Source organism: Tigriopus californicus, chromosome 2, assembly GCF_007210705.1.
Source record: "Tigriopus californicus strain San Diego chromosome 2, Tcal_SD_v2.1, whole genome shotgun sequence".
NCBI classification, from domain to species: Eukaryota; Metazoa; Arthropoda; class Copepoda; order Harpacticoida; family Harpacticidae; genus Tigriopus; species Tigriopus californicus.
The window spans coordinates 3,892,035-3,919,932 of NC_081441.1; the positions used below are offsets into that span (position 1 = coordinate 3,892,035).

Sequence of the window (27,898 nt, forward strand, 5' to 3'; positions counted from 1 at the left end):
ACGCTGGAGGCACCTTGTTCTTCATCTCCCACCACCAGAGAAACAGAAAAAGAAGAGGAGCTCGGACGAGCGTTGCAAAAAAAATACGACTCCGACGACCAAATCCGGTGGCTTCTTCATTCAGCTACTACTTTTCTGACCAACTGACGATCCAAGACCAAGAAGAGGGCACTTGATCACGAAATACGATTTCACAGCTCCTGGTTGGCATTTTTCCATCATCCTACGGATCTCTGACAAGCGGGGTAGTTTGGGCATCAAACCCTTCGAGCTTAACCATCTCGCCTCAAAAGTGTTCATTACAAGGATTTGCATTTTATCGTCTGGAAACTCGAGGATTTATAGACAAATACCAAGTTGGGTTCTTTTCATCGAGCCCTCTGTTTTATTCGAGTTCCATGGGATTTTTCGGATCAGGATGGACCTGTAAATACTGTCATGCTACAGTTCACCCTAAACAAGATACGAGTACTCGCATCTTTTTTTTTCACACTGTTCTTTTTTTTATTTTATTTTTTTCAATGAGCTCTATAAACATGCCCAGTCAGTCAGCCGTCTCAGCAATAAGAGCAGTCGATTAAAGTTACTTAAAGTGAGCGCGGTCTTTGTGTGCCAATTGTCCATACTTAAATCCATCGCATTTGACGTGGAATTCAAATGACTTATAATAATAGGGTCGACGCAAGCAGGCCGGCAGGCCGGCAGGCAGAGAGGCGAGTAGGCTCCATGACTTTCAGTCTTCAATCTCAAAAGTGTTTTTATTAATGGCCAAAGTACCTGGGATGAAAAATTTCTCGCCACGCCAAAGTGAGCTCTTCCACTCACACTCCCATCAGTCTACTTACGAATATCTAGCGGACCTATTACGTACGTTCGTACGTACGTACTGCATCCATCCATGTGTTGTTGCTTTGAGCATTACTATCGGCTATACGAGGTCCAATGACTAATAAGATGATTAACTTTAAGACGCTCTCTGAAGCCAAACCGTGTCCAGAAGGCACAATTCAATAAAACGTTGAGCTTTGTGGCAACAGTTGGTCCATCATTCACATTGTCTGGTCTCCCAGTGCCGACAGAAAGAGAGAGACAGAGAGAAAAACCGAGATAATTTGGATTCATTCAAATGAGTGCTGGGTATCATTAACTCCTCGTTGGAAGTGCTGGACAATGTAAACTTGATAGAACAAAAGCCGCCCATTTGGGCTTTCTTTCGGCATGGGGGGGCGTCAAACACTCTGCTCGATGATCCCGGAGCTGCCCACCATACCCCTGGGATTGCTTTATTCAGCCAACTTGTACAAATATCACAGAGGACAAAATTTCGATTGGAAGGAGAACCGCAGTCATTCCTCGTCTTTGAGCTGGTCCTGAAGTGCCAAGATGTATTGAGCCGCTGACCTCAGGATGGCCGTCTGGAAATCAAAAACAGAAAAGAGCCCATGTCAGTGGTAATCTCGGTTCAAAGATCTCCCTTGTAAATAGATTCTCTCGAGATGAGTAAACGTCGATCTCTCTCTCTCTCTCTTTCTCTCTCTCTTCCTCTCGGTATCTGTGTAGTAGTCTTCATGGTGTGAGGAAAGACACCATTTGCTTGATATCTTTGGTCATTCACCACTGGCTTTTGTGTCTACACATGTCAAATGAAGTGCCTTTGGCCACAGAACGGATCTCAAGAGTAGCAGCTGAATCACAATGGAACAAGTTATTCTCAGGTTCATGTTATCTGGCAAAGCGGGATTGTTTCTTCACCATATGGAGGAGCTCTTTAATCATTTTGAAAGGTCTATTAACCAACAAATCCATCTTCCATCTTACTTCGACTTGACTTGTTGCGCTGAGAAAGTTCTCTCCAGTTGGTCTGAAAGTCACTGAATTGTTGCCAAATGTCATTGGTCAATGAAACGACATATTATGGTACTGCATAGAGCTTATCCTAGGCATTCAAAGAATTCCTCCGTGTCTGAAGAGGGCGTGTTACAAGTCAATGAGCAAGAAGACAAATGACAGAGGGGTGGATATGGATCTTCAAAATCGAATGCTTGTGCGTGTGTGTATCCAATTGTGGGCTCATAAACGCTTTCTCATCTAACAAGACGGCCAGGGACTCGTCAATGGGAAATGAATGGATGGCATTAGCAGTAGTACCAGTACCAGTAGTAGTAGTAGTAGTAGTTCTGGTTCATAAATTCGTCGCGATTCTCCCACAAAGACTAATCTTGTGTATCATCCAACCACCGGTGATACTCATAGATCACACAGGAAATGCCTCCACACTAGAAGCGAGTGCTTTCTTGGGGAAAATAAGGGGAGGAGGGAGGATGTCTTGGATAGCGTTGAATCCTACCTTGGGATAAATGAATCATGCATGACCAGTCCTTGGAAGCCAGCGAAGAATTGCTCTCAATGGTTGTGACTTTTTCCTGTTTTATGGAGAGCTCAGTTGATATTTTTTGAATGGAATCAGTTGATATCCATCATTAGAGAGAGGAAACAGGGGGTTAACACAATCGCTGCCTTGTTAAGTGAAAATTCGACCATCAAATTGTGCTTGCCTGAAATTTCGCAACTATGGTGTACCACCATCAAGTAGTGGTTGGGTTTTAAGAAAGCCGTTGGCAGAGTCAATATAGTCGAATTTAGGAGTTTTAGGCATATGATACAAAGCGTTTTTGAATTATCCATTTACTTGCAATGCCCTATAGAGAGACATCAAGTGTTTGCACTCCTCCCAGTGTTAAGAATTTAGAAAAGCTGCATAGATGTGATGCTACTCGTTACGAACAAGTTTTGAATAATTTGTAGACCTTTTCATATTAGATGAAAGATCCGCTGCACCGATACAAGAATAAACCTAATTTAACTACGTGGAGGAAATGGGAAAAGACCCAATAACTATGAATTAGAGAGATACTAATAACAAAATGGGTTTAGTTTACGACCATGGAAAAGGTTCTCCTTGACGAGATCAAATATGGTCGATTTAGAATCGATTTTTTTCACTCGATTAACGTCATTGCAAAAATGATAAAGGAGCGAGAGGTAAAAAAGAAAAAAAATCATCAAAGTAAACCAAAGATGGATCTGGTTCTGAGCTTGAGCTCGGAGCTAGTTGTTAGTTCTTAAGTAAGCTGTAAACGCAAATATGGGACTAGGGAAGAGTTGGATCCTTTTTTCAAATAAACCTTTCTGGCATAATTTTTCTGAATCGTGAATAAAACTTGGGGCAAATTAGATCTAATAGCAAATCTTGTTCGGGTAATGGTGGTACAATTAGAGAAGTTGAATCTAATTGCTGGATTAAATGCAAGCTGGTAACTGGGTTTCTTCATATTCATCTTGAGAACATGTGGCCCTCCCAAAATTGCCACAAGACCCAGTAACCAAGTAATGAAACTGTGGTTCTGTTTATCGCACTTTGAGAACGCCGTTATCTTGGAATCTTTGTGCACGAGGATTGGGTTTTTACTTCTCTCTTGACTTCTTCAGCTCTCGGAGTTCTAAGTAAACCTTCAGAATGCGACCATTTAAGGGCCGTCTGTGTCATTTTAAAGTTATTCAGGGCTTGCAAAGCTTTACCTGTACTAGTAACACAGAATCTTCGGACAAGAGACCCTCTTGGATACGTTTGAGGCTGATATGACAGTTTGTGGGCAAGATGGCGTGAAGTTTGAGGAGTTCCACTTGGAATTGCTTAGAGTTGTAAGTTTCAACGTCATTTTCTCCCGAACAGTCGGAGGATATTTGACCAGGGACCCTTTTAGTGGCTTCAGTACATGTATCCATCTTAATCCCAGGTTACGTCTGAAACGAAACCGTTATTGTTCTACTTGGTTTTCAACTTAGTCCATGAACGCGCGTAAATTCAAAAATATTGTTCGGCACACGGTTTTGGCGCCATTCACGCAACCTTCGGGCCAAGAGCCAATCCAGCACGCTACTCATTAGTTGCCCCGAATTCTCACCGTGTTCAAGGGATTGGTCCAGAGATCCACAATTATTGGCCACGTTAAGTCACTTTTGCTGCTTGGTAGGTGGTGTTCTTCGTCGTTGAGTCGATGCGCAAGTGCCTCGAAATGAAGAGAATTTGTTGTATCCACACTTGGGACCTTTGAAAAAGTTTGCACCACCTTTTCGTATTACGAAAAAAATGTTTGTGTATAGGTGTGCTATGAGCTACATAACAGAAGGTGCATATCCATCCGATTGCTCAGATGTGTGGACCAGTTCTTTTCCAAATTTCTCTCATGTGTCTCATGGACAAGAAGACTTCAAGTCAAATTCCGTGGGCAGAGCGGTTTGCAGGAGTACAAATACCATGGATCTCCGATGAATCTTCGAGTTCAAGACCCGAAATGAGTAATGGGATGATGTTCTATCTACACTATTCACTAACCCGATCACGCACACGGTCTTGTTCACGTGTTTGTGTTTCGCTGTCAGGTGTAACCTCAGCCAAGAGCTAAACGTTAGCACGGATTCTATTGTCACTGTTACACTTGATCACATCATGAATTTTTGGAACAAGTGCTCATATAGCTTGCTTGGGATAAGGTTGGGGAATTTTCTTCCAGAATCACTCTCACTGTGTCTTGATAAGGAAGCTCGGAGAGTTGGTCGCTTGGAACATATTTTGGGTGATTTCGAACGGGCAAACGGCGTGTCCCTTCATTCTTGAATTAGTATGTCAGTATCTAGGTGTCGAGTTAAGGACGGATCGCTTGATGAAGCAAGTAAAAACAAGTTCGAAACACACCTATTTCATAACAAGTGCAACAAGCCTCCTTGGAATGGAAGACACTCATGTAACAACAAACAGATGAACCTTTGAGATCAAGTGCAAGAACGAGACATCCTTACCACATGAAAGGGAATTTTAGAACGAAATTCAGTCAGCCTAGAGCTACAACCAAGTACAACAACCGATTATTTTCTGTCTTGAATCTAACTGTTCTTGCTTTTGGGGTTAAACCACTTGTTTTAGATCTTCTCCTGAAATGTAACATTGGAAACGGGCGGAATCGGTGTTGTTTTAATCCAAACAAGTCCAATTGCAGATCTGTTTTCCCTAGTTGCTATCCATGTCCAGTGTTATTATGGATGAAAAAAATGGTGACCGGACAACTCGACCCACCGGACAACTCGAACCAAGACAACCCAACCCAGCAGACAGCTCGACCAAGTACAATAACTAAACCCAACACATTGACCTAAAAACATAATTATGGAACAAAACTAAAGCTTGATGAGTAAACATTCAATTTGCTTGCAAAGATGTTAACATGAGTAATGCTTTGAATGAAATATCAAGTTTGATCAAAACATTATCAAACTGGATTTTTACAGCTTGACTGATGCAAACATAACTTGTTTTTAAAGATGAAATGATGATTTGTGTAAAACCTTTCAAATTTTGATATTTTACATCACAGTTTAATTTTGCTCCATAAGTATTAACTATGCGTAAGCCAACATATTGGGCTTAATTTCTGTACTGGGTCGGGTTGTCCTGAAACCCAAATCACTACCAAAAACAAATCACTACCATCCTCCTTGTTTTTAGATTGGTGTTCAAAATTCGTCTCCAAAAGCATTTGAGATGATATGTTTGAGGTAAAACTGATGGAATGTTGATAAGTTCGGTGTTATTTAGAAAGACAAAGGTCTATTCTGGCATTTTTCGGCTCCCATGTTAATGTATTAAGGCAATCGGCTCAGCTTTCACAATTTCATTCCTAGCTTAAGTATAAACTAAGTCTCTGAGAAGCAGTGGGCATTAGCATAGTTAGATTTGACTTTATCGAGCACAGCACGTTGTATTTTATAATAAGTGGCATTTATTTAAGACAAGAGGCACGTATTATTGACATCAGTACTTGGAAAGTATTTGGTTCGAAAAAAGCAACCAAAGAAGTCGCAGAACTTCCAGATATGCTTGTTCATAGTATTTTTGAAACGTAATCTTTATGAGTTATCGAAATCTGAAACGAGATTAAAGGAATAGCTTCGTACCTGGTAGATTATTTTGAAAGAGAAGAATCAACAAGAGAAAAGTATTCATACAATACAAGTCGTCAGTAATCTAAAGTTACAAAGTTAATTTGTCAGAACACACACATCCTCTGATGCGTTCCTCTTTTCACGCTGGTCGACACTAAAGTGGAATAGGTCATGCAATTCAATCATTAGTCGATTGTTTGCCTAACATACTTACAATTCAGTTTTATAACAATACATTTATTCCGCCTGACAAAGTATCATTCGAAATTGGATAACATTTTCTGCTTGAAAAGTAGGGCCCCATGTGTGCTGAAGACTTTTCATTCCTCAGATCGCTCAATTTTTTCTTATGATTACACCAAAGAGAGTCAAAAGATGCCATATGTATGGCTAGAACTAGCCGCCACCTTATACCGGACGGTTTCTCGAGTTTTTATCATATGATGTTCAAAAATATGGAATTTATCCTCATTATCTAATTTCTCTGTCATTAGAATGAATGCGGGGCCCATTTAAAGGGTTTTTCATACCATACGTTTGAAGTGCTAATGACCAAGACGCACATTTGTTTCCTCAGAAACAACAGCCAGCAATGGACATGCAACATAATGCAGAAATTAAGCAACTGTAGAAAAGAACATCTACTTCATACACCATTGCAAGTGTTCAGCAAATATTCTGGTTTGCGAATTGAGTTATGTCTTTGAAAGATGACATGAAAGATAACACCAGAAAAATCAGACCCAATGACTAAAAACGTACCCAACCTAAATTTGTAAACGGAAATGGGTATCCGCAAGACAAATCGAAATGCATAATAATTAGTTTCATTAAAATTCAAGACAGTATCACTTCCTTTCCTGTTTTGTCTAGCTTTTGTAAATCGATTGACCGCACTGAGCCATTATAAATAAAACTTCATCAATGTTCACCCTGCTCTAGGCTGAGGTTACAAACATGATTTTCAACCTATTACAAACAGAACTCTCAAGCAGGGCAGGGTTGATTTCTCTCTGAAGGCAAAATAACACCAGTTCAAATGCCTTCATGCAGAGGTGCTTTCCAATGATTTGCAGTAACAGAACCATTGGATGAGCTTCACGCCTGAATCATGGTGCATCCCAAGTCTGTTCAAATATCACAAGGCAATAGCTCATCCGACCATTGGCGTCATCTTCATCAGTGAATGTACACTCGTACAACTGACATTGAATTCAGTGACAACATGTGTCCACTCTGATTGCCAGTCTATCAGCTACACCCGAGGGAATCCCTTTTCGAACATACGAAGAAAAGTACTTGTTGGTTCCCCCCAGAGAACATTGATGTAGCTGGCTTCTTTGACCACATGATTTACGTCTTTCGAAGCTGTTGCCTACTATCGGCCAATGAATCATCATATGTTCATCTAAAACGAAGCATTTGGCAACCAATCATCATCTTCTCATTGATTAGCATGTTTTGAATATTTCAGACTCTGTCGCAACTGGCTCTTTAATGTCCCCCAACTTTCAATTGAAAGCAATCACCCCGGACGATTCAAAGCAGGTTGCAAGTTGAGTGACATTAAAGTTCCGCGACATAATTTCCCAGGGATCGGAAAGAGACAATCGTCATTCATCGCAACCTAGCCAAAACTGTGTTTGTGCCCCTAGTTGGTCCAATGAAGCAATCACGCTCATTGGAACTAGAGTGAACCGTAATGTTTCCAGAACTTGTGAGCAACTGACTCCTCAAAGACGAATATGTAGCAATGCGACTGCAATTGGAGAAAATGCGACTGACGCCCAATATGATTTTGTATTCGCCTCAAGACAAGTAGAAGTACTACCACGTACCATTCGCACTGCCCGTAATAGGGCTTACATTTGTATTACGACTTCCCAAAGACGGGAACGAGACAGGGAGGAGGAGGAGGACGACGAACCAGGAGGCGATGGTTGTGGAGGAGGAGGCGGAAAATGCCCGACAGATCTCGGAGTTTCTGACACTCCCACCTCAATTTGAGATGCCACAGGCAGTATGTTGTCATTAGAATGAGCTATTAATTTATGTTCTACGCTGCTCTACTATCACGCAACAACAGGTAACGAAACATATGCAACAGATTACCGAATACACCAAGATGATGAACACACTAGTAACTGGCCTGATCTAGAAACGACCAACTGATCCAAGATGGTTCGAATAATACGAGAGTCTGTTCGTCGGCCGGAAGATGTTCGAAAATGGTACTTTCATTCATAAATCATGAACAAGTGGTATTAACTCCTTTTCTCGGGCATTCAGATGAAGCGAGGTGTTCATCCGGGCCGCTTGAGCTTGGTTCATCCATCCAAGAGACGTGTTCAGGCGGTCAATAGATGTAGACACTTTGCAACCATCTGTTCCAGACGGTTTTGGCACCATATAAATAGGACACATCAAATGCTTTTGATGATCGGCACGATGGCAGAAAGTAAATTGAGGATAAAGCACCTAAGATGAGGATGAGGATGACGAAGGTGGTGGTGAGGAAGAAGAAGGATAAAAAGAAGAAGAAGAGGCCTCTAAAGTTTGCAAACAAACAATCAGCCATGATGGCCTTGTATTCATCTGTTGTAATCGTTTATGTTTGTTCAAATACCAAAGTGTCGAAAAGAAGCCATCAAAATTCACAACACAGGTGGGATGATGGTCTGAAGATTTATAATCTAGCATGGCTTAAGCAAAGAATAGCAAAGGAAGCTACGCATACCGAACTCACATATTCACGCGCAAGAAACATCAGGATGGACAGCTTTTGGGGAGGTTTACGTACCTTCGCTCGCTGAACGTGGTCCCTAATACCACAACGCTCACAAATCAAAATTATTATCAGGTCGAGCGAATTTCGTATGCAAAAGTGCAAGTTTTCATTTTTTGCTTCCGATGTTCTTGAATTTTATTGAGAGACGTGAGCAAAAACGTCCCTTTGTATTATTTTTAGTGCACGTTTAGATCCACCAATTAACATAGTACAAGACCATGCTTGTATTTTTCTTACTTCCATATTCATTTTTCTATTCTCCTAGTTTTTTCATGTGTGCAGCCAGGGTGCATTTTGTATTTGTACAAAAACATTCATTAAAACTGTTTTAGTAATATATTACCCATTAATAAAAAAGCCAGAGCAGTAGAACGAAATTACAGCAGTTCGTTCCTTTTTCCAAACAGGAACTGTAATCCCATTACATTTTAAAGTGGTGTAATTGTAACGACCCCAAAAAAGAACCAAAAAATACTCGTTACTCGTTCGTTTTCTCGCTCCAGAGTGGCATCTAATCTTTCGTTTCTCTCTTGGCAACTGAGGAAATTTGAAGCTTTTAGGCAATCTAAACAAACATTTCCATGTTTTGATGGTTTCATAAATACTGAGGAAAGAAGAACAGTGCTGAAAATTGGGCTTGCTTTCAAATAAAAAAGTGCTTGTGGTTTCATATCTTTACACATTTAGTGCTTTATTGTTTATATCTCCTCATTAAAATTCTGTTGGACTAAAAAACCTGACTCAGAGCAAAATTTTCCTTTGGCTTGAATATGTTGGACCAAATTTATCAACTCTCCCTATATTCATTTATGACTTTAGGCACAGGGTTCTTTCTCATAGGGAAGTTTTATCGGCTCGAGAATTTCCAATACTGTTTTAATAATAACCAACGTGACACAAACATGACCAGGTATGATAGGAGTAATATACTCATTAGTGTACCATGTTGGCAGGAACTGTTTGGAACCAAAATGTAACAATTGATTTAGCGAAGTATGAGGCAAAAAAGATTGATATGTTGTTTATCTACATTTTGATAAAAGTAATTGTAACGAGTAACACTATTACATTTTTCGGCGCGTAACGGTTGGGTAACGAATTACTTTTTTTGGCCCAAGTAATTGTAACTGTCATCCGTTCCTTTTTTTTGAAGAACGACTAACGCCCTGGAAAAAGCCATCTTGGCCGTCTTTCAGCGTTTTTAGCGTTTTTAGAAGGTTCAGTGAGCTTCACTCGCTATTCTTTGCGTTGAAAAGAGCCAAGCTTGATGGATAGCCTGTTGATTACCATATCTGTTGCGTGTCACGGTCTTTTCTATGATGACCCGCAGAAGCAGATTGAAAAAATGAACCTTTTGAGAACTGGATGCCAGGCTTCAAATGCACAGCTCTTTAGCAGTGCAACTTAGAATGGAATGCAAAGGCCAATAACTATTTGAATACAAAGGTCAATAACTATTTGAATACAAAGACCAATAACTATTTGAATACAAAGGCCAATAACTATATGTTCAATAGATAGCACTTTTCTGCATGCAATTTAGAGAAATGGGACTTTAAAAAATCAATATACTTCTAACCTTTTCACGTTTGAATAAAAGAGCGAAGACTTCCAATGCAATGGCATGAAAAGACAAAGGAGTTAATGGCTAGCAACCATGTTGACATTTTGTAATCCAAACTTGAGTGATCTTAAAAAGAAAGAAATCCCTTCTTTCTTATGAATATCATTCAAATGTTTTGATGATAACAAGTTTTCAAGAAACATTTCTTATCTTAAACAAATAAAGATCAAAGCTGCCTTATAGAAATCTAGTATTTTCTGTTGAACAATGCTTCAAAATTACCGTCAGGCCACAGTCACCTATGAATGAAAAGCCATGAGACAGATTTTCCAATTGGGGTATTTGGTTCCCTTTAGGATGGTGTAAGACAAAGTTGCAACCTTGAAAATTCAAGACCATAGAAGAATATCTATCCCTTCAATATCTGCTACTTTTTTTGGATGAATAAGTTTATCAAAATGAGGCTTGATTAAGATGGTCATTTTCAGAACTCTTTTGGCAAGTAAACCCTTTCATGTTATAGAATTTGAAGAGAATTTGATCCATGGAATCTAATTCCTCTTCCCTAGTGTCTGGAAACTTATTTTCCAACCACACACATGAACAGACAGCTGTAAATGAATGATTCTGCAATGGGCATTTGGTGTTCACTTGTGTTCATGAGAGTCAAAAATATATCCATGACAACCGGTTTTCATAAAAGTACGTAATTTCTACGAACAGAAGGGGGAAAGGTTTCATAATTGTTTAGCCCTTAATGTCTAAACATGATGTAAAAAAATCGTAGAAATCACAACACATAGAGATAAAGGGATTATGTGACACAAGGAAAGCTACAAGGCCACAGAAAGTGTTTTGAGTAGATTGTATCATGCTGGTTTTGTGTTTCGCATATATAACGGTAATTATATGGGAGTCAAGCTAACAGAAAAAGTAGCTAGAGCAACATGTAACAATACTCAAAATCAAGAATTTGCAAGTTTAAGAAATGTAGAATTTTTTAACAAGGAAAAAACCCATTTAATCATAACCCGAAATCTAAGGAAATAGAAGAGGTTAAAAGCAGTCTAAATTTGGCTAGTATTTACATTTCAAGAATGATGTTTTCTGTTCATTCAATTGAATCAACTTAATCGTTATTTAATTCTATGTGTTGTTCGCAAACCTGTGGTTGAGGCAAATATTCTCTGCTCAGCTCATGAATTCTGATTGCTCTGATTGATTGTACAAGTACCTTTGGAATTGTTTTGCGTTCAAGAACCCCTATTTATCGTGCAAATACCGGTAAACGTTATTCTCCACCGATTAGTTGGCGGTGCTACTTTTTTAAATCTTAACCTGACCTAATCTAACCTTACCTAACCTAACCCAAACCTAACCTAACACGATGTTAATAACCGTTAAAGTCTCTGTCTAAACCTTTTAACATTTTGCCACAAATTTAAAAATGAGCACCGCCAACTAATCGGTGGAGAATAACGTTTATCGCAAATCCCTTGATATTGAACAGTTAGAGAGAAGAGTCTGGGAGGCCTATGTTTAGACACAAGCTATTGTGATCAAAGAAAAGTGAAAATAGATTACAAGGTACTAACCAATGCTTCTTAAACTAAGTCCTACATTAAGTGGAATATTTAGAATATGTAGTCCGAGCGGAGTCGGAATATGTGTCAACCAATAACATTTGCTATACACAACTACCAAAGGGCAAACTATTTGGCTGGTATCTAGAGTTGCATCTCTTTTTGCCTCGATTTAGAGGAAACATCTTTGTCTTTGACCAGTTTTGACAAAGCAAAATGCATTTGAAGGCTTTTTGCTATTACAAGTACTTTCAAATGACCAAGTAATTCAATTTGATGGTCGCTTTTTATTAATGTCATACGGAACGTAGACGGCCGTGCAAAGTGGTAGTATATTTCATTTTATTTTGGTCGGAGGTATGTGTTCAGTCGGGTTGGTCCAACAATCAGACCCTCTCATTCAAATCAGACCATAGCACTTTCTCACCAGCCCTTTCATCGGAATAATCCTCGTCGTTCTGAACAAAATCAACAACATTTGTCTTACCTCCTTCAACAAAAAAGGAAATCAAACCAATTGAGATGGTTTTATTATGCATGAGAGCACACATATGCAGATGCAGGTTCCCGATACGATAAAACTATTCTCTCCTAGGTATTGTCAGCCAAGTGGAAGACAAATGGAATTTCAAAAGAATACACCCACTGGCTTTGTACCTTGGTCGTTTAGGATGTATTTCTGCTCAATTGTTTGCTTTCGCATGTTTGATCGGCAATAGCAACAAATGAGTACCTTGAAATCTTTCCACACTTTGGACTACTTGATTATGATGAATTGTACTGTACACATGTTTATCCAATGAGACATGCTTCTCGCAATAAAATACATTTTGAAAAAAAATATGCTTTGTGCAACTATTTCAAGAAATGAGGACAATGTTTGTTCACTTTGGTCATCTCTCCACTTCAAAGAATCCCAAGACCTTACAACTGATTATTCAAAAGAAAAAACAAATAATAACATCCTTATTGCGACTCTTAGTCACGTCATGGCGTAAAAATATAAGGGAAAGATGGTGTATAAACAATATACAGGCTGTAAAATGTCTAAAAGACATCGCAACGACGATTCTGAGACGGGAAAATATTTCTCTACAAAGATAATCGTATTGCATGAGACATGTTGAGAGCAGTTGGTCCATACATATTTCTGTTCCAACTAGCATTTAATTGCCCAACATTTGAGTGCGCGTAAGCCCAATCATATGCTCAAAAGAGTTAATGATTAGGTTTAGAAAATCAGATCTCATAGTCTTTTCAGGTAGGAATCGGCGATTCTTTCGTCCAACTACGATCTCTGAATTTTTTATCTAGCCCAAGATACATGGAAAATGGCAAATACCACTTGGAAATTGTGTTTTGAAACCTTGTTCCAGTGAAAAATCGAGAACACCGAACGCATTTCAACGCTTAAAATAGCCTTAATGGCTTCAAGTTTCATAGAGAATAAAGTTATGGTTTCAACACGATTTAAACGTGATATATGAAAGGCTTAAATAGAGTTTTGTTACAAATGTTTGACAAGCCTCTTTGTGAAGCCAACAAAAAGGAGCAACCTTAAATCTACATTTACTTTACTCTCACCATTCATAAATCTTTGCCCTATTTGTCTACAAATCAAGGCTTAACCTGGTTTAGGAATATAATGATGAATTGGATCAATCAAGGAGTGGATCTCCGGGATCTCCATCTAGAAAAGCTAGTTGATTAAGTAAAAAAAGTCACATTCAAAATTACCTCCAAAATGTGGGGGAGGATCATATTTGGATACGATTTTCAATTCACGTTACTAGCTCTTCAAGGATATTCGATATGTACTCCCTTAGGCGAGATAGTGAATTGAGAATGTTTTGATTGGACTCAAAGATACATAACCAGAGACATCAAGTCACCAGACACTTGAATTGGGAAAAATGAGATGGACCTGGAGGAAATTATTGCTTGATTAAACCTTTGACCTTTTAGCTCGAAGATCACTTAAGGACATCATCCACCATGAAAATTAACTAACTCAAGCTAGCATCAAAACTGAACCTCAGTAGGGTTCTTAGGTTCTATGAGTAGGAAATAGGCTCCTCAAATACGTTAAAGCCTTGATGTTGGAACCAAGTCCAAAGTCCAAATCAGATGTCAACGACCAGGTACTATTTTTACTACATATCTAGATGCTATTGGAGCTCCTAATGCATCGCATGGACGTATCCAGGCGAGTGTTTATGTTTACGGAGGACTTAAGAGGGATTTATGCTAGGAAACCCACAAGAAAGACAAGAAAGACCTACCTGTTCAATGAAATTTGGGTCAAACTCTTGCTTCGGCAAACCTTGTACAAACTGCGAAACCTTAGCGCTATCATTATCATTTTTGTACAATTCTCAACTATTCTCAACTAGCGAAGTCAGCCATCACATTGTCCGTATACATTTCAGATGGGCATTGTTATAGCCCGGTATCAGAATGGTTCTTAGTCTTTGAGTTTGGTTAGCGTCCAAAAGTTGCATTGAGAAACGTAGGGAGGAGAATCGAACCGGGGACCTTTCTCGTGTGAGAAAACTGCTCCAACCACCACATCACGTTTCTTCCCATGGATAATTGGGCTGGTCAAATGAAGTAAAACAACAACGACGTACCCATGGAAGAATCAATGGTCACTGATTGACGGCGTAAAACTACAAGGATCGTTGAATATTGGCCAATACAGGAAAGCATTTACAAAACAACAGTTCAAAAGGTCATCTCGCCATATGGGATCCAATTGGAAGGATAAAATGGTTTTTTTTTTATTGTTGTACCCTTAATGAATGTATTTCATGTTCGTTATCCTCATTCGTTGAGGTTCGTGCGCTTTAACACTTTGCAGCATTACTGTCTAGTCTAAATGCCGACGACAATGTCGAAAAGGTCTTTTCCATCAAGGCCATACTAACAAGAACAAAAAAGCGAACAATTGGTTACTCATGAATTGTCAACATCAAGGTTAATAATCTCCGTCAATGGACCCTGAAAAAACAAACGTCTCTTTTAAGATGTGTGGGCGGGTGATGAGGCAAGCATTCATTTCTTCATAGAGCAAATTTGAACCTTGCCTCAAAGGTAAAATTATATAAATATTACTTCTTCCATTCTTTTGAATAGAATTCTTAAGAGTAGATTTGTGTGTTATAACATAAGATGAGTCGCAATTCGTCTTTTTTCCTCAGCTTTCTTCCACTCTTCAGAAACACCTAAAACGAACATTACTTATTGCACTCAACTGTTCTCAAGCAATCATGATTAAAGCGGGGTGAACGCTCCCTGTACTCTCGTTTTTAGTATAATTCACTGCCCCAGAACAAAGGACTCCTTTTTCATTACTTAAGTACTAGCTACATGTCTGCATCAATACAAGAAAGAAAGTTGTGGGAACAAAGAAGTAAAAAAAGAACACATCACCCGATAAAAAGGATGACTTAACCATGGCCCATCTCCCAAGAACCATTTCAATTTGAACCCCCGGGAGTTTTTGTAGGATCTTGCATTGTACAGTATTCAGCCAAAAGTATCTAATAATGGTCCTATTGGTATCGAGGGACCCGTTCTTCTGAACTCGGCTCGGTCGTCTAACCAAAAGGCAACATAAACTAGTTGGGTTGCTCAAAAGATGAAGCCAGATATGGGGGAAAGGGTTCCATATCGGTGATAAATCAAAAATGGCAATACACGAATGGAAGGGAAGTTTATGTGATATGGACCATGATTCTCAGGAAGAAAGAACGCCATGGTCTTCATCAATGCGTGCCTCGCCGATTTGTCTCAAAAACGGACTTGACTTAAGGCAAGAGTTCCACTTGTGCTTTAATTGACGTACGCTCCCATATATCTGGAACCAGGTCAACGCGAGGTCACAACGGAAGTGTGTATGCAGCTCTTAACCAAATATAATCACCAATGTGTTGGCCGCAGAACCGTTGGATCGTTCTCTAACACGTCTTCGTGTGTGTCCTATTTTTTGTCGTTGTTCTCGTTCCAAGTATAAGAACGGACCGTGTCCATGTCCAATCCAACGTACTACGTCGAGTATGAAGTAGCCATACGCAGAAGAGGGAACGCAGTAAGCCCGAATGGAATGATGATGCCTTGGAAATTGGAAAACAACGTCTCATTGGTTCGCGGCTGCTACGATGGAAAGTGCCGGTGTCAAAAGCAAGACATTGTGAATGGTGCGACTATAATTGATCACAGAGACACGACGATGCGTTTGAGAGGCTTTCTTCAAAAAATTGACGTTCTCCTCGATCGTAGAGAGCTCTCTTTCAGAGAAACGATGCTCATTTCTTGAAGAGCGGTCGGAGAGAGATTGAGGATCAGATTACTTCGTCGCCAAGACGGAGAGGGAGTTTCAAAGGTCCTTTAAATGGCCTTGAAATCTCGAAGACGGGTGTGGACGGGTGACTTGAGAGCGGCCTTTCTCTCCGATAAGATCTCTTCATCCTGGCAAGTAGTGATCTAATATGTAATAAATGCTTTGTGTTTAGTTGGAAAGTGCCAGGCGTTGGACCACAATGTTCCACAAATACTGAAGAGACAAGGGTTAGAGCAAATTTACTGCGTCGTTAGTGGATCTCGGCGTTGTTTCAGCGACCTTTAATGTTCTCTAATTGCAAGTGAGCCCACAAAATACACATTGTCAAGGTTCACCCAAAGTGTTGGCTCACAAGTCAAAAGGTACTCACTGGCATTCGCCAACGATGTTCAAACGAGTGGGAATTGTGGCGGTGGTCGCGGTCGCGGTCGTGGTTGTGGAACAGGTGAAGGGCATTATTTTGAAATGTGATCAGCCCTCAGTGGGAACAGCTCTGTGCTCGGACTTGGGCGGCTCCGTGGCCACGCCTCCAGTTCACAATGGACCAGTGGAAATCACCAGTCATGTGGAAGTTCTCAATTTGTACAACATTGATGAAACCAACTACAAGTTCACCATTTCCATCTTGGCCTCGTTCAAGTGGAAAGACGCCCGACTCAAAGCCCCCGAGAGCAACACCAGTCGCATCTTCATCACCCAAGATGTGGACCCGTTTGTGTGGCACCCGGAAATCTACTTTTATGACCTCCGAGGCATGCGAACCTTCAGCTCATTGGGATCGGCGGGTACGTCTCGTCAAGTGGTTTTCTTGGTCAAGGAACAGACCTTCAACATGAACCAACGATTGGAATTGGACATCACGTGTGGCTTCAATCACACTCGATTCCCATTCGACCATCAGACGTGTTATCTCCGCTTTGGCGTCATCAACTTTAATGCCAGTATCGTGGAATTCTCGGGCACGGAAAGCAAAGATTGGGGAACCATCACCAATGCCTCTTACATGGTTCAGACCACCAAGTCCGAGTTCGAGCGCGAGATCTTCAGTGTGGGCAAGCAATTCTTCAACTTTGACATGAGATACAGTTACACCGGGTTGCGGATCGAGATGACACGAAACTCGGAGCGTTATTTTTGGAACTTTTACATCCCTCTGTCCATGTTTGTCATTGTGTCATGGCTCTCATTCTTGATCAGCATCGAGCAGGTAATTGCGTGCTAATTGAGTGCCTTTCGTGCTTCCAAATTGAAGCGGGTCAATTTACTCTTGTCCTTTGCACTTTTGCACTTTTGCTCCACAGGTCCCGGGTCGAATGGGGCTTCTTATCACATTGTACCTGATCTTGGTGAACACCTACAGCTCCACCAAAGAAACGGCTCCTTGGCTACAAACTTTCGGATTGTTGGGGATTTGGATGCTGGGATGCCAAGTGATCATCTTCTTACCCATGCTCGAATACGGTTTTCTGCTCTACATCATCAAGTTCTCACCCCGAGTGAACTCTTGGGGAGTGAAACAGGATATCCGACCCAAGTTGGCCAGGATGGATTGGGTGTGCTTGTTTCTGATGCCGATCGTTTTCCTCGTTTTCGTCTTGGGATACCTGTGTCACGTGGAGTTCAGTATCTGATGGATTCCTGGAAGACAGTGAGGTCCCTTTTTAGATCGAGGCGACTCCGATGCTATTGCTGCTATTATTATCATTATTAGACCAGGGGATCGGTCTACCGGGACATGGTGTCAAGGCAGATAATCGGATATTGGCCTCCGCTCATCATTCATTCACTATCAGCACGTTTTCTATTGAACGGAACGAGAACTATACACAGTCTGTAAACAATGTGATGTCAGGTATCGCATCACGAACAGAAATCTAATAAAAGGCTCTCTTTCTCTTGGTACACGTCCTTCGGTTTTAATTTTCTAGATCATGTCTTGCTTATTTTCAATCCTATGCGAAGAGGGTCTATTTTGGCAGTGATGCACTAACGACTGAGACTTTGTTTTGATATCTTTCAAGGGCTTTCTTGAAGTCCATTGACCAACGCAAAGAGTTCTCAATAGCAACCAAACAATCCCCTTCTGTGCTCGAGTGACTTTTAGCTCTGGCTTAAACAAGCACGAATCAACTTTCCTCGTGTTTTACGAGGCCTTCGCGAAATTGGATTTCTTTGAATGTGCTTGTACAATAGAGCAGTTCCAGCGGTTGGTTTTTTGAACAGCCTTGCCCTTACAAAGTTAAAAAAAGGGAGGTGGAGTGAAAAAATCAAACATTCCAGGAATTCTTGCTTTCCTTTGGTATTCGTTCTTATGTGTCACATTTTGGGCCTTCAAGGGAAACAACATTGGGATCTTAATCCGAGGGAACCGATGGCAGAATGCTTCCACTGACGTTGTCGAGATTACTATGCCTGTTCGTAAATCCTCGTCACGAATAGCAAGTATTGCCTTGGTATGTGTCTTCCTTCCCGTATGAGGTATATTCATACTAATTATTAGTTAATCCTCTTCCGATGAAGTCGAACCAATCCCTCCCGGCGGAGAAAGTTCTCATATTGCATTTCCCAATCAAGCCAGAAATGGACCGGGATCACGCCAATCGGTCATTAGAAACACTACATGCCTGCGTACATATACACCACCATTCAGATGACTCAACTTAGGGCGGTACGACCTATCTCCTGACGACTCCGCCCTCCAATATTTGTGATTGTTATGAATTTGGCCGCTTTTTGACACCTCACACTAAAGGATGGGACCAAGTAAGGTTGGTTGGGTATGTGTGATTCGGCGAATTCCACAAGCCATTATCAAATTATGGAATGAACACGTGTGTTGTGATATGTATTTTCAAATCACGACTAGATTGTTCGGAAACAAATGGGTTGACACCTTCGATTAGACACAAGCTTATCCTCTTAGTTTGCTTGAATATGGAGTTGGAACAACTTCTCGCGTTCCCATTTCTTCTGGTTAGCCAAGGGAGGAACCGAATAAGATTGGAACAAGAGTACCACAAATAATGCTAATGAGAACACTCGTCGCTGTCGTGGAACAAAAACAATTGAAGAACAAACAAGATCCTGAACTGGAACGGGTCCGCCCACATCGGATGAATGCTGTGGTACATGCTAAAAACCTTCATATTTGTTCTAACATTTTCCTACCCATTTCGACAGGAGATCAAGATGGTGGCCCTTTCAATGGATGGACGTAACCTCCCGGAATTGGCCCTTTTAAAGCACCCCAAAAAGTGGAGCGAGAACCAAATGTTATGCACGCCTCGGTGCGTCTACCCCATTCATAGAATCTGTCACCTAGATTTTGTGCCCAAAGCCTCAAACATACTACTCTTCATGGCATAGCCAGGGCTCTTTTCTTTGATGATTACACAAACATCCCTGGACACGGATCTGGATCTGACACCAAGTGTCACAAAGTCTGGAGACAGCATAACCTGTTCGTTCGCCATTCATCCATCCGTCTCTAGAGCTTCCCTCTCGACTCTATGCCGGTATTTTCTAACCAGACTCTACTGTATACACATAGTACAGTCCTCTTCAGAGTTAAGCTGAATGGAGCAGCAAGGCTTAGGCAAAAGAGGACGGAATGATGGCGGGTAAAATTTGGAACAGGCGGCCTCGCCTCGCATGGCCAACAAACCCAACCCGGGCTCAATTTGAGACAAGGAAGACGAAAAGGGGCTTTCCCCTTCTTGAGTCAGCTCACTCACTCGCCCTGACAGATCCCCCTCATAGTTTGGAAGATCTTTGCACAAGGGTGCAGTTTTCAGACTCTTCGTGGTCTTGCTGGCCACACAACAACATAACAGAGGACTGACGAAAAAGGAACGAAAGAACGAGGAGCAGGAAAAGGCTGGAAGTCGATTTTCATGCAAGGTGATCCAAAGGGAACGAGAGCTTCTTTTTGTTGAGCCTCTCTGGGAAAGAAGACGCGCTCAATTAAACAAGGTCCAAGAGAAGTCGTAGGACACTCCCGGCTCAAAAGTGATCAAGATTATCATCATCATCATAGATGGAGGTGGAAAGCAAAAGCTTGAAACGAACAGCCCAGTGTGTACATAGAAATATCCCCAGAATGTCATGCGTTATGGCGTGATTTTAGACTCTGTCACGCTACAGGGATAGGGACGGAGGAGCGAGTGACAACTATGTGTGAAACCTCGGGCCCCATTACATGGAACACCAGATTTCCCAAGTGCAATTGGGTCCCATGACTCGTTGAAGCAAGGCAATCCTAACACAGGCCGCGGACACTTTCCCGGTGCTATTTGTATTAGCTCGTATATTGCTTTAAAAAAAAGCCCACAGGTAGAAGAGCCAGGGCTCTCCCTCGTTTTAGGCCAAGCCCACAAGTACCTGTGTGAGTATCGAGTCTGTTACAAGTGAGGAGACACGGCCAACTTGTCCTGGAGAGTGCCTGAAACAAAATTCAAGCTCTGGAACCCAGCAAACAGTCCGCTCGAAAAGCTTGTGAGTCTGTTGGTACCTGAGTCGTTGTTGATGAAAAACCTCTTCCTCTCCAGTATTCTACCTGGATTGTGAGAGTGCGCAGGAGTCGCGTGGGGATACTCACAAAGATGGTAGGATTGGCCGTGGGGATGAATCATGATGAGCCAGTCAGGCCGGTTTGGGATGAACAAGTTCAAAGCAACAAGAGGAGAGCCAACTCCCTTATGAACTGAGATTGGCCGACCATCATCATAACAACAACCGTCAACCACCCAGACATGGAACAAAAATAGGCGGGACCATCTTGATTCTTGTGTGAATTGATCCTTTTCACGGGTAAGGATGAGACTCCGAGTGACTTGGGCCACATTGGCCTTGGTGATTGGGATCGGACTGATTCCCATTGTGATATCTCAGCGGGAGTACGAAGACCTTGAATCACCGGAGGATATAGATTATACCTACAACTACGACGGTGATCCCTCGGACGATGCTCAACAGGAACGGGACCGGATCCGCAATAAGAATCGAGATCCAAATCCATTTCGCAGCAACGTTCGAAATCCAAATGGAGGATTTCGGGCGAGAGATCCCAACTCTGGAGGATTCCGGGTGGGCGAAGATGACATTTTTGACGATGACCGGCCGGCCGGAGGGTTCCGTCGTAGGCCGGACTTTCGGGGACGTGATGGCGATTTTAGCAAGGTTGATAGTGGGGGATTTAACAGTATCGCCACTTCCACTAGAAGTCCATTTCGAGGATTTCAACCCAGCACTATTGACCCCAGATTTTCTCCGGTGAGAACCACAACTCTGGCCCCGACATACACCACCAACTTGCCTATCAAAACAACTGACCGATTTGGCCAAAATCGATTTGGTGGGGGCTTCCAACCATTCTCCACCACCACTGAAGACCCATTCCGGCGGCCAGATGACCCATTTCGAAGTTCCTCGGACTCGGCCAATCGGTTCCGAACTTCAACCATTCGATCAAACGATCCATTCAACAAAGGCACTGATCGAAATGATCCGTACGACCCGTATGGTCCGGATCTGGAAGACGCCAACGATATCCAAAACAACGAGGTGGGGAACATTTATCAGCCCATAAATCCCTTCGGACTGCCCCCTTTGAGAACTCGTCCCCAAGTAGACGAGTTTGGCAATCCTTTGGAAGATATCCAATCTGTGGATACCACAAGATTTGAGTTAGGCGAAGGTGTGGAGGCCAATGAAGTGAAATGTCCTCGGAACTGGATCCGTTTCAAAGAGAGTTGCTACAAATTCACCCGCAGTCCCATTAAACGTTGGGATGATGCTCGAATGAATTGCCAGGCTTACCGACACCAAGATCAGGTATGTGTTTGTCCAAAGTACCCCCAAAGACCAAGGAACCTGGAACAAATCGTTATTCAGATCATGATCCCGTCCTCCCCCCCTCTCTCATCATATGTTCGGCATAATGGTTCCTTGTTTCTTTGGGCCGTGAAATTAATCTCGTCATGACCTTATTACTTAGTATATTCATCCATGCCGAACTCATGTTATGAGAAGCAGAGCATAGCCCGTCGCTCCATTAGCGTTTATCATCTGTATCCCGCTGCGAAAACAGCCTTTATGACTGCTCCTAGTAGGAGCATAATGGCCTTTTCCTTCTTTCTCAATGGGAAACTGCGATGAGAGAAATATGCCTAGTAAGGTCCAATCATTTCTTTTTGCCTGACTACATGAGCAATATGCAATTCCGTGGTCTTCTGTTCCTTGGGAAAAAACGACCTTGCCCCTGAGACATAATGATACTTATAAAACCAAAAAACAATTGACAATTGGAACACGGAAATCCCTGCTTGAAAACTTAAAAGTAGGTCTACTGAATACTCGCTGAAAGTTGAGACTGTTTTGTGGAACAAAATTCCTCCTTTCCGATTCGAACACAGAAATTGATTAATGACCTTCAGGAAACGCCATCAAGACCCGCTGAAGTGCCACATTCCTCCTTTATCTTCCTCAGCCCTTCTTTGTTGGCAACTCTCTTTCGGGTGGAAATTTGGAGGCAAAAGAAGGAACGTTAAAACTGAATGTCATTTTTGGTTCCAGGATCACGCAGATCTGGCCAGTGTGGACGATCTGGATGAGCATCGTTTCCTTGTCGACCACTTAAACTTGATCGACCCCCAACATCGGCGATGGTACATTTCAACGAGGCAGGAGGATCAGAATCGGTGGGTGAATCTTGGAGATGGCTCTCAGATGCTGAACTTGCAACAATACTTTCTCCGACCAGAAGAGTGGGGCGAATCTTCTTTCACTGATTATAAAAAGGATTACTTGGTGTATTCGTTTTCTTACGCCGAAAGTCGTTGGGGATTCCAGCCCGTTTTTGGCCATGAGGAGTACCTCTACATTTGTGAAATGCCCATTGAGGTGAGTGAAACCAGTCGAGAAAGTGTTCATTCCTTCTCGCTCTCACCAACCACCACTTCTTTTTGCATATGTTTTAGGAAGTTACGTATCTGATGACAGATGAGAGAACCCACGAATATGGCCTAGCCATTGGGGATCCGCGGTTTTATCCCATGGGACCTTATTTCATTCGTCAGCCCAACCAAACCGTGTTCAATGTGGGACGAAGGAAAGTCATTAATGACGTCTCTTTGTTGTGCATTGCCACAGGATGGCCTACTCCAACCTATCGATGGTTTAAGGAGGGCTACAAGAATGACACACTTGTTTCCGAAGAGGTTGACGTGCTCAAGGATCGCAGGGTGACGATATCGGGAGGACAACTCATCATCAATAATCCCAATGCCATCTCGGACCGAGGGAAATACTTTTGCACGGCTCACAACCAGTTTGGAACTATCCGCTCTCGTTCTGTGTCCATAGCTTTTGGATTCATTGGCGAGTTCATTCTAAGACGAAGCAAAGAGGTTGGCAGCGAAAATTGGGGGAAAGCCATTTCATGTGATCCACCTCAATACTTCCCCGACGTCAAATTCTATTGGGCCAGAGACTACTTCCCCAACTTTGTGGAGGAGGATCGCCGAGTCATGGTTTCCTACGATGGCTACATTTACTTCTCAGCTTTGGAAAAGATTGATCGAGGCAATTACTCATGCTCAGTACAGAGCTCAGTGTCCGATAATGGACGGAACGGACCCTTCTTTGAACTGGAAGTTAGCCCACATCCAAATTATCAGCAACTCCGGTTCCCGCAGAATTTCCCCAAAGCTTTTCCAGAAGCTCCCGTAGCTGGAGAAGATGTCAGGCTCGAGTGCATTGCCTTTGGATATCCCGTTCCCCACTACAATTGGACACGAAGGAACGCAGATATCCCGGACGGAGCAATCGTGACAAACTACAATCGGGTGTTGATACTGCCTAGAGTTCGAGTGGAAGATCAGGGCGAATATGTTTGTCGGGCCCACAATGACAAGGTGTCAATCACTGGAACCGTGACCTTGAGTATTCAATCTAGGTAGAAATGGCATTTCTGTTTTCTTGAATAAGCAAAGTGACACTAGACTTCGCTTTCAGACCTGTTTTCACAATCTCAATTGGAGACATGCACGTGGATGAAAGGGACGATTTGACGTGGACTTGTGAGGCCTTTGGTATCCCGGACGTACTCTACGAATGGGTTAAGAATGGTGAAGTGTTGAGGACCAATGACTCAGATTTGGCTCCCGAGGATAGAGGACGATACGAGATCAGAGACAATATACTCATCATAAGACAGGTATTTGATTTCGTCTTGGCTTTCCTTAATCATGGACTTCTAGAGATTTCTAGAAGTTTGTGCCTTAATTAACCAACTTCCATAATGCAGAAACTTAACTGAGCTCGAATTTTATACTTGCAGGTCCGGAAAGATCGGGATGAGGGCATGTACCAATGTCGAGCATATAACGAGCTTGATTCAAGATATTCGTCCGGTCAGTTGCGAGTCTTGTCTTTCCCTCCGACCTTTGCCAAGTATCCTTTAGAGCCAAAGACTTTTGCTGCCGAAGGTGGCAATGTAACTCTGCGGTGCCAACCAGAAGGAGCTCCTCAGCCTAAGTTTACTTGGCGAAAGGATGGCAACAAGATTGGATCCAGTGGCAAGTACATCATCTACGACAATGGCAATCTATTCATCAATCGAGTCAATGTGGCGGATACCGGCACTTACACGTGTGAAGCGGCCAATGAGTACGGAAAGGCCGAGAGCACTGGTAAGCTGATTGTCAAACTAGGCCCAACCTTTGCCTCCGGGGTGAAGCCCAATCCCAGAGTCATTGCCGCATCCGGAGAAACCGTGGAGCTTCGTTGCCGAGCTGAGGCTGATCAGTTCTTGGACATGGCCTACAGTTGGACCCTGAATGGGTTGTTTATCCGATTTTTCGAAGACGAAGAGCAGGAGCGAATCTTGACATTGAAAAATGCACCTGGAAATCGTGTGGACGGCCAATCTTGGTTCACAGCTTTCAGCGATCACGAACGATTACTCCAGTCAAGTTCGTGGTTTCAAGGCAATTATTTCCAGTACACAAAAGGAACCGGGGATTTCAACAAATTCCGACGTGGTTATTTGGATGGCTATTTGAAAATCGTCAACGTATCTTATGCCGAGGCCGGATATTATGAGTGCATGGTAGATACAGCCGTTGGCCGGATCTACGCCACCTCTGAGATGATTGTCCATGGGCCTCCGGGACCGCCAGGCGGCGTCTCCGCCTTATCGTTGACTTCAAGATCGGGAACTGTTGTTTGGACCGATGGAGCCATTTACGGGAGACAGATTCTTTACTACCGAGTGGATGGCCGAACTCGCTCAAATATGACTTGGCACACCTTGGCTGATCGCGTGCTAGCCGAGGAAATCCAGCACTTGGGAGCAAGAGCTAAGATTCATGGCAGGAGGCAGATCATTTTGAGGAACAAGCTATCTCCATTTGCAGCCTACCAATTCCGAGTGGCCGCTTACAACGACCTTGGCCTTGGGGAATTCTCCGAGGCCTCTCCTTCTTACAACACTTTGCCAGATAAGCCTTTGAAAGCACCCAGCAATCTCCGAGGGGGCGGAGGCAAGACAGGGGATTTGACCATTATGTGGGATGTCTTGCCTAAGCATGAGCAAAACGCTCCAGGGATCTATTACCGAATCTATTATAGGCGTGTTGGCGTGGATGCGGATCGGGATTTCCAGCAAAAGACTCTCAAGAATCTGGGCAACATTGGCTTATATGTGGTGCGGATCCAGAAGAAATATTACTACACAACATACGAAGTGAAGGTCCAAGCGTTCAATGACATGTGTGAAGAACCCGAGTGCTCAGGCCCTATTTCCGAACCTGTCACTATTTACTCGGCTGAAGATATGCCTCAAGTGGCTCCCACCCAAGTGGGTGCTCGTCCTTTCAATTCAACCGCCATCAACGTAACTTGGATCCCTATTCCGGATGTTCGGGAGAAGGTTCGAGGCAAGCTCATCGGATATCGCATCAAGTATTGGCGGGAAGATCTACAAGAAATCATTGAATCACAGTACTTGCTCAGTCGATCCATCGAACCCCACGCCTTGATCATTGGCCTCCAACCCAACTCGTATTATTGGGTGAGAGTGATGGCCTACAATGCGGCCGGACCCGGACCCGAATCGGAACGTTTCCTCGAAAGAACCTTCAAGCTTCGGCCCCAGAAACCGCCCACGGCAGTCCAAGTGTACGGGCTTAATCCCTCCACTATACGGGTGACATGGCGATATGTTGCTCCCTCTGTGGAAGAAGAACCGTTGACCGGGTACAAGGTGAGGATATGGGAATCAGATCGTGATGTCAGCGAGGCCAATGACACCGTCATCTACATTGGAAATAAGCTCGAAGCTACTGTCACCGATCTCGCACCAGCAAAGACCTACTACTTGCGCGTGTTGGCTTTTTCCCAGGGTGGCGAGGGGAAAATGTCTTCACCGGCTTGGCAATTTCAAATGGGAGATCCGGACGCTCTCAATCTCGCTCCAGTCGTCTCCCATAGTGTGCTCATATCCGTGCTTCTTCCAGTTGTCATCGCATTATTGAACAATCTTTGGTTCGAGTCTCGGACTTCGAGAACTCATCCCAAAATCGGGTCTGGCACGTGACGGACGAGTTGTTGAAGTTGGTCACAAATCAAATTTCTAGTGCAGATACGTGAATGAAGAAAATGTTCATAATCTGAGTGTACTCAAAATCACCGAGGACTTTGGAAAATTCTCAGTGTTCTAAAGAACAAAGCATAATAAGAACGAAAGTGAGGAAAGAAGATGATATTGCGTGCGAATAGAGTGAATTGAGCCATTTGGTGAGAGGGAGAGAGAGAGAGAAAGGCAATGCTGTTACCCCACCTTGAGAGCCACATTTTTTTACTCACATGTCTTTGAAAAAGGCTGGTTTTGCCTTATTGAAACTGATCCATTCCAAAATAAATTGACATTGAATAACCTGGTTTGTTCAAAAATCATTTTCTCCCCCGCCATTACAACAAGGCTTCTGAAGCTTCCTGTGGCTTGATGCCAATTCAAAAGTCATGATTGCGGGACTTTTTGGTTCAATTTAGACCAGAAAAGAAGTCGGAATCAAGGGTAATTTACATGAAAAAAGGGCGGATAGATGGTTCCTAAGCAAATCCAAGCATTTAAAGGGGGGCGTGCACTCTTTTCGAGGATCCTTTCAGACGTGTAAAACTGATCATTTCCCCGACCAGACACTGTATTCAATCTTCTCCGTAACGAAGAACCCAGCCAAGCACAGTTCGATGTCAAAACCATTGATAGATTGTCAATCTATTACACATATTCAAATATTTGACCCATCCAAGGATATCATGAAATGAATGAGGTACATATTAGATGCCAGCGTCTGGCCGTGCTATTTTTTTAACAGGGCGTCACCCTGTCTCGACTTTTTTTATGAGATCAGAGAGCCGATGGATGGATGCATTGTGCTCATGGCACTACTGAACTCCATCCGAGTAACCCGAAAACCATGTCTAACTGAAGCGTGCCCATAGCCTGGAGCAAGTGCTAAAGCTTGGGCTTGAGTCTTGTGAAGTGCCCTCCTATTCAAAATCACTGGCTTGTGGTATTAAAATTTTAGACGCAGGATTCGCATCCGTTTATCTCTCGA

At 42.6% G+C, this 27,898-nt stretch overlaps 2 protein-coding genes and 1 long non-coding RNA gene across 3 annotated transcripts; 2 read left to right on the top strand and 1 right to left on the bottom strand.

Moving 5' to 3' along the window:
• Positions 1-1,175: 1,175 nt before the first annotated feature.
• LOC131876969 (uncharacterized) lies at positions 1,176-4,813 on the bottom strand. Its single transcript, XR_009372839.1, has 3 exons — positions 3,966-4,813; positions 3,580-3,804; positions 1,176-1,415 (listed from the first exon to the last, which is right to left on the bottom strand). It is a non-coding gene; the product is annotated as an uncharacterized LOC131876969 (long non-coding RNA).
• An 11,508-nt stretch (positions 4,814-16,321) lies between these two features.
• On the top strand, positions 16,322-18,166 carry LOC131892716 (glycine receptor subunit alpha-2-like). The gene is made up of 2 exons (XM_059242549.1): positions 16,322-17,484; positions 17,579-18,166. The coding sequence occupies exons 1-2, from the start codon at positions 16,663-16,665 to the stop codon at positions 17,906-17,908; spliced, it is 1,152 nt and encodes a 383-aa protein (XP_059098532.1). The 5' UTR covers positions 16,322-16,662; the 3' UTR covers positions 17,909-18,166.
• A 2,664-nt stretch (positions 18,167-20,830) lies between these two features.
• On the top strand, positions 20,831-27,218 carry LOC131892715 (contactin-like). The gene is made up of 5 exons (XM_059242548.1): positions 20,831-22,109; positions 22,851-23,177; positions 23,255-24,231; positions 24,291-24,492; positions 24,616-27,218. Exons 1-5 carry the CDS (start codon positions 21,093-21,095, stop codon positions 26,872-26,874), a joined length of 4,782 nt encoding a protein of 1,593 aa, XP_059098531.1. The 5' UTR covers positions 20,831-21,092; the 3' UTR covers positions 26,875-27,218.
• The last annotated feature ends 680 nt before the right edge of the window (positions 27,219-27,898 follow it).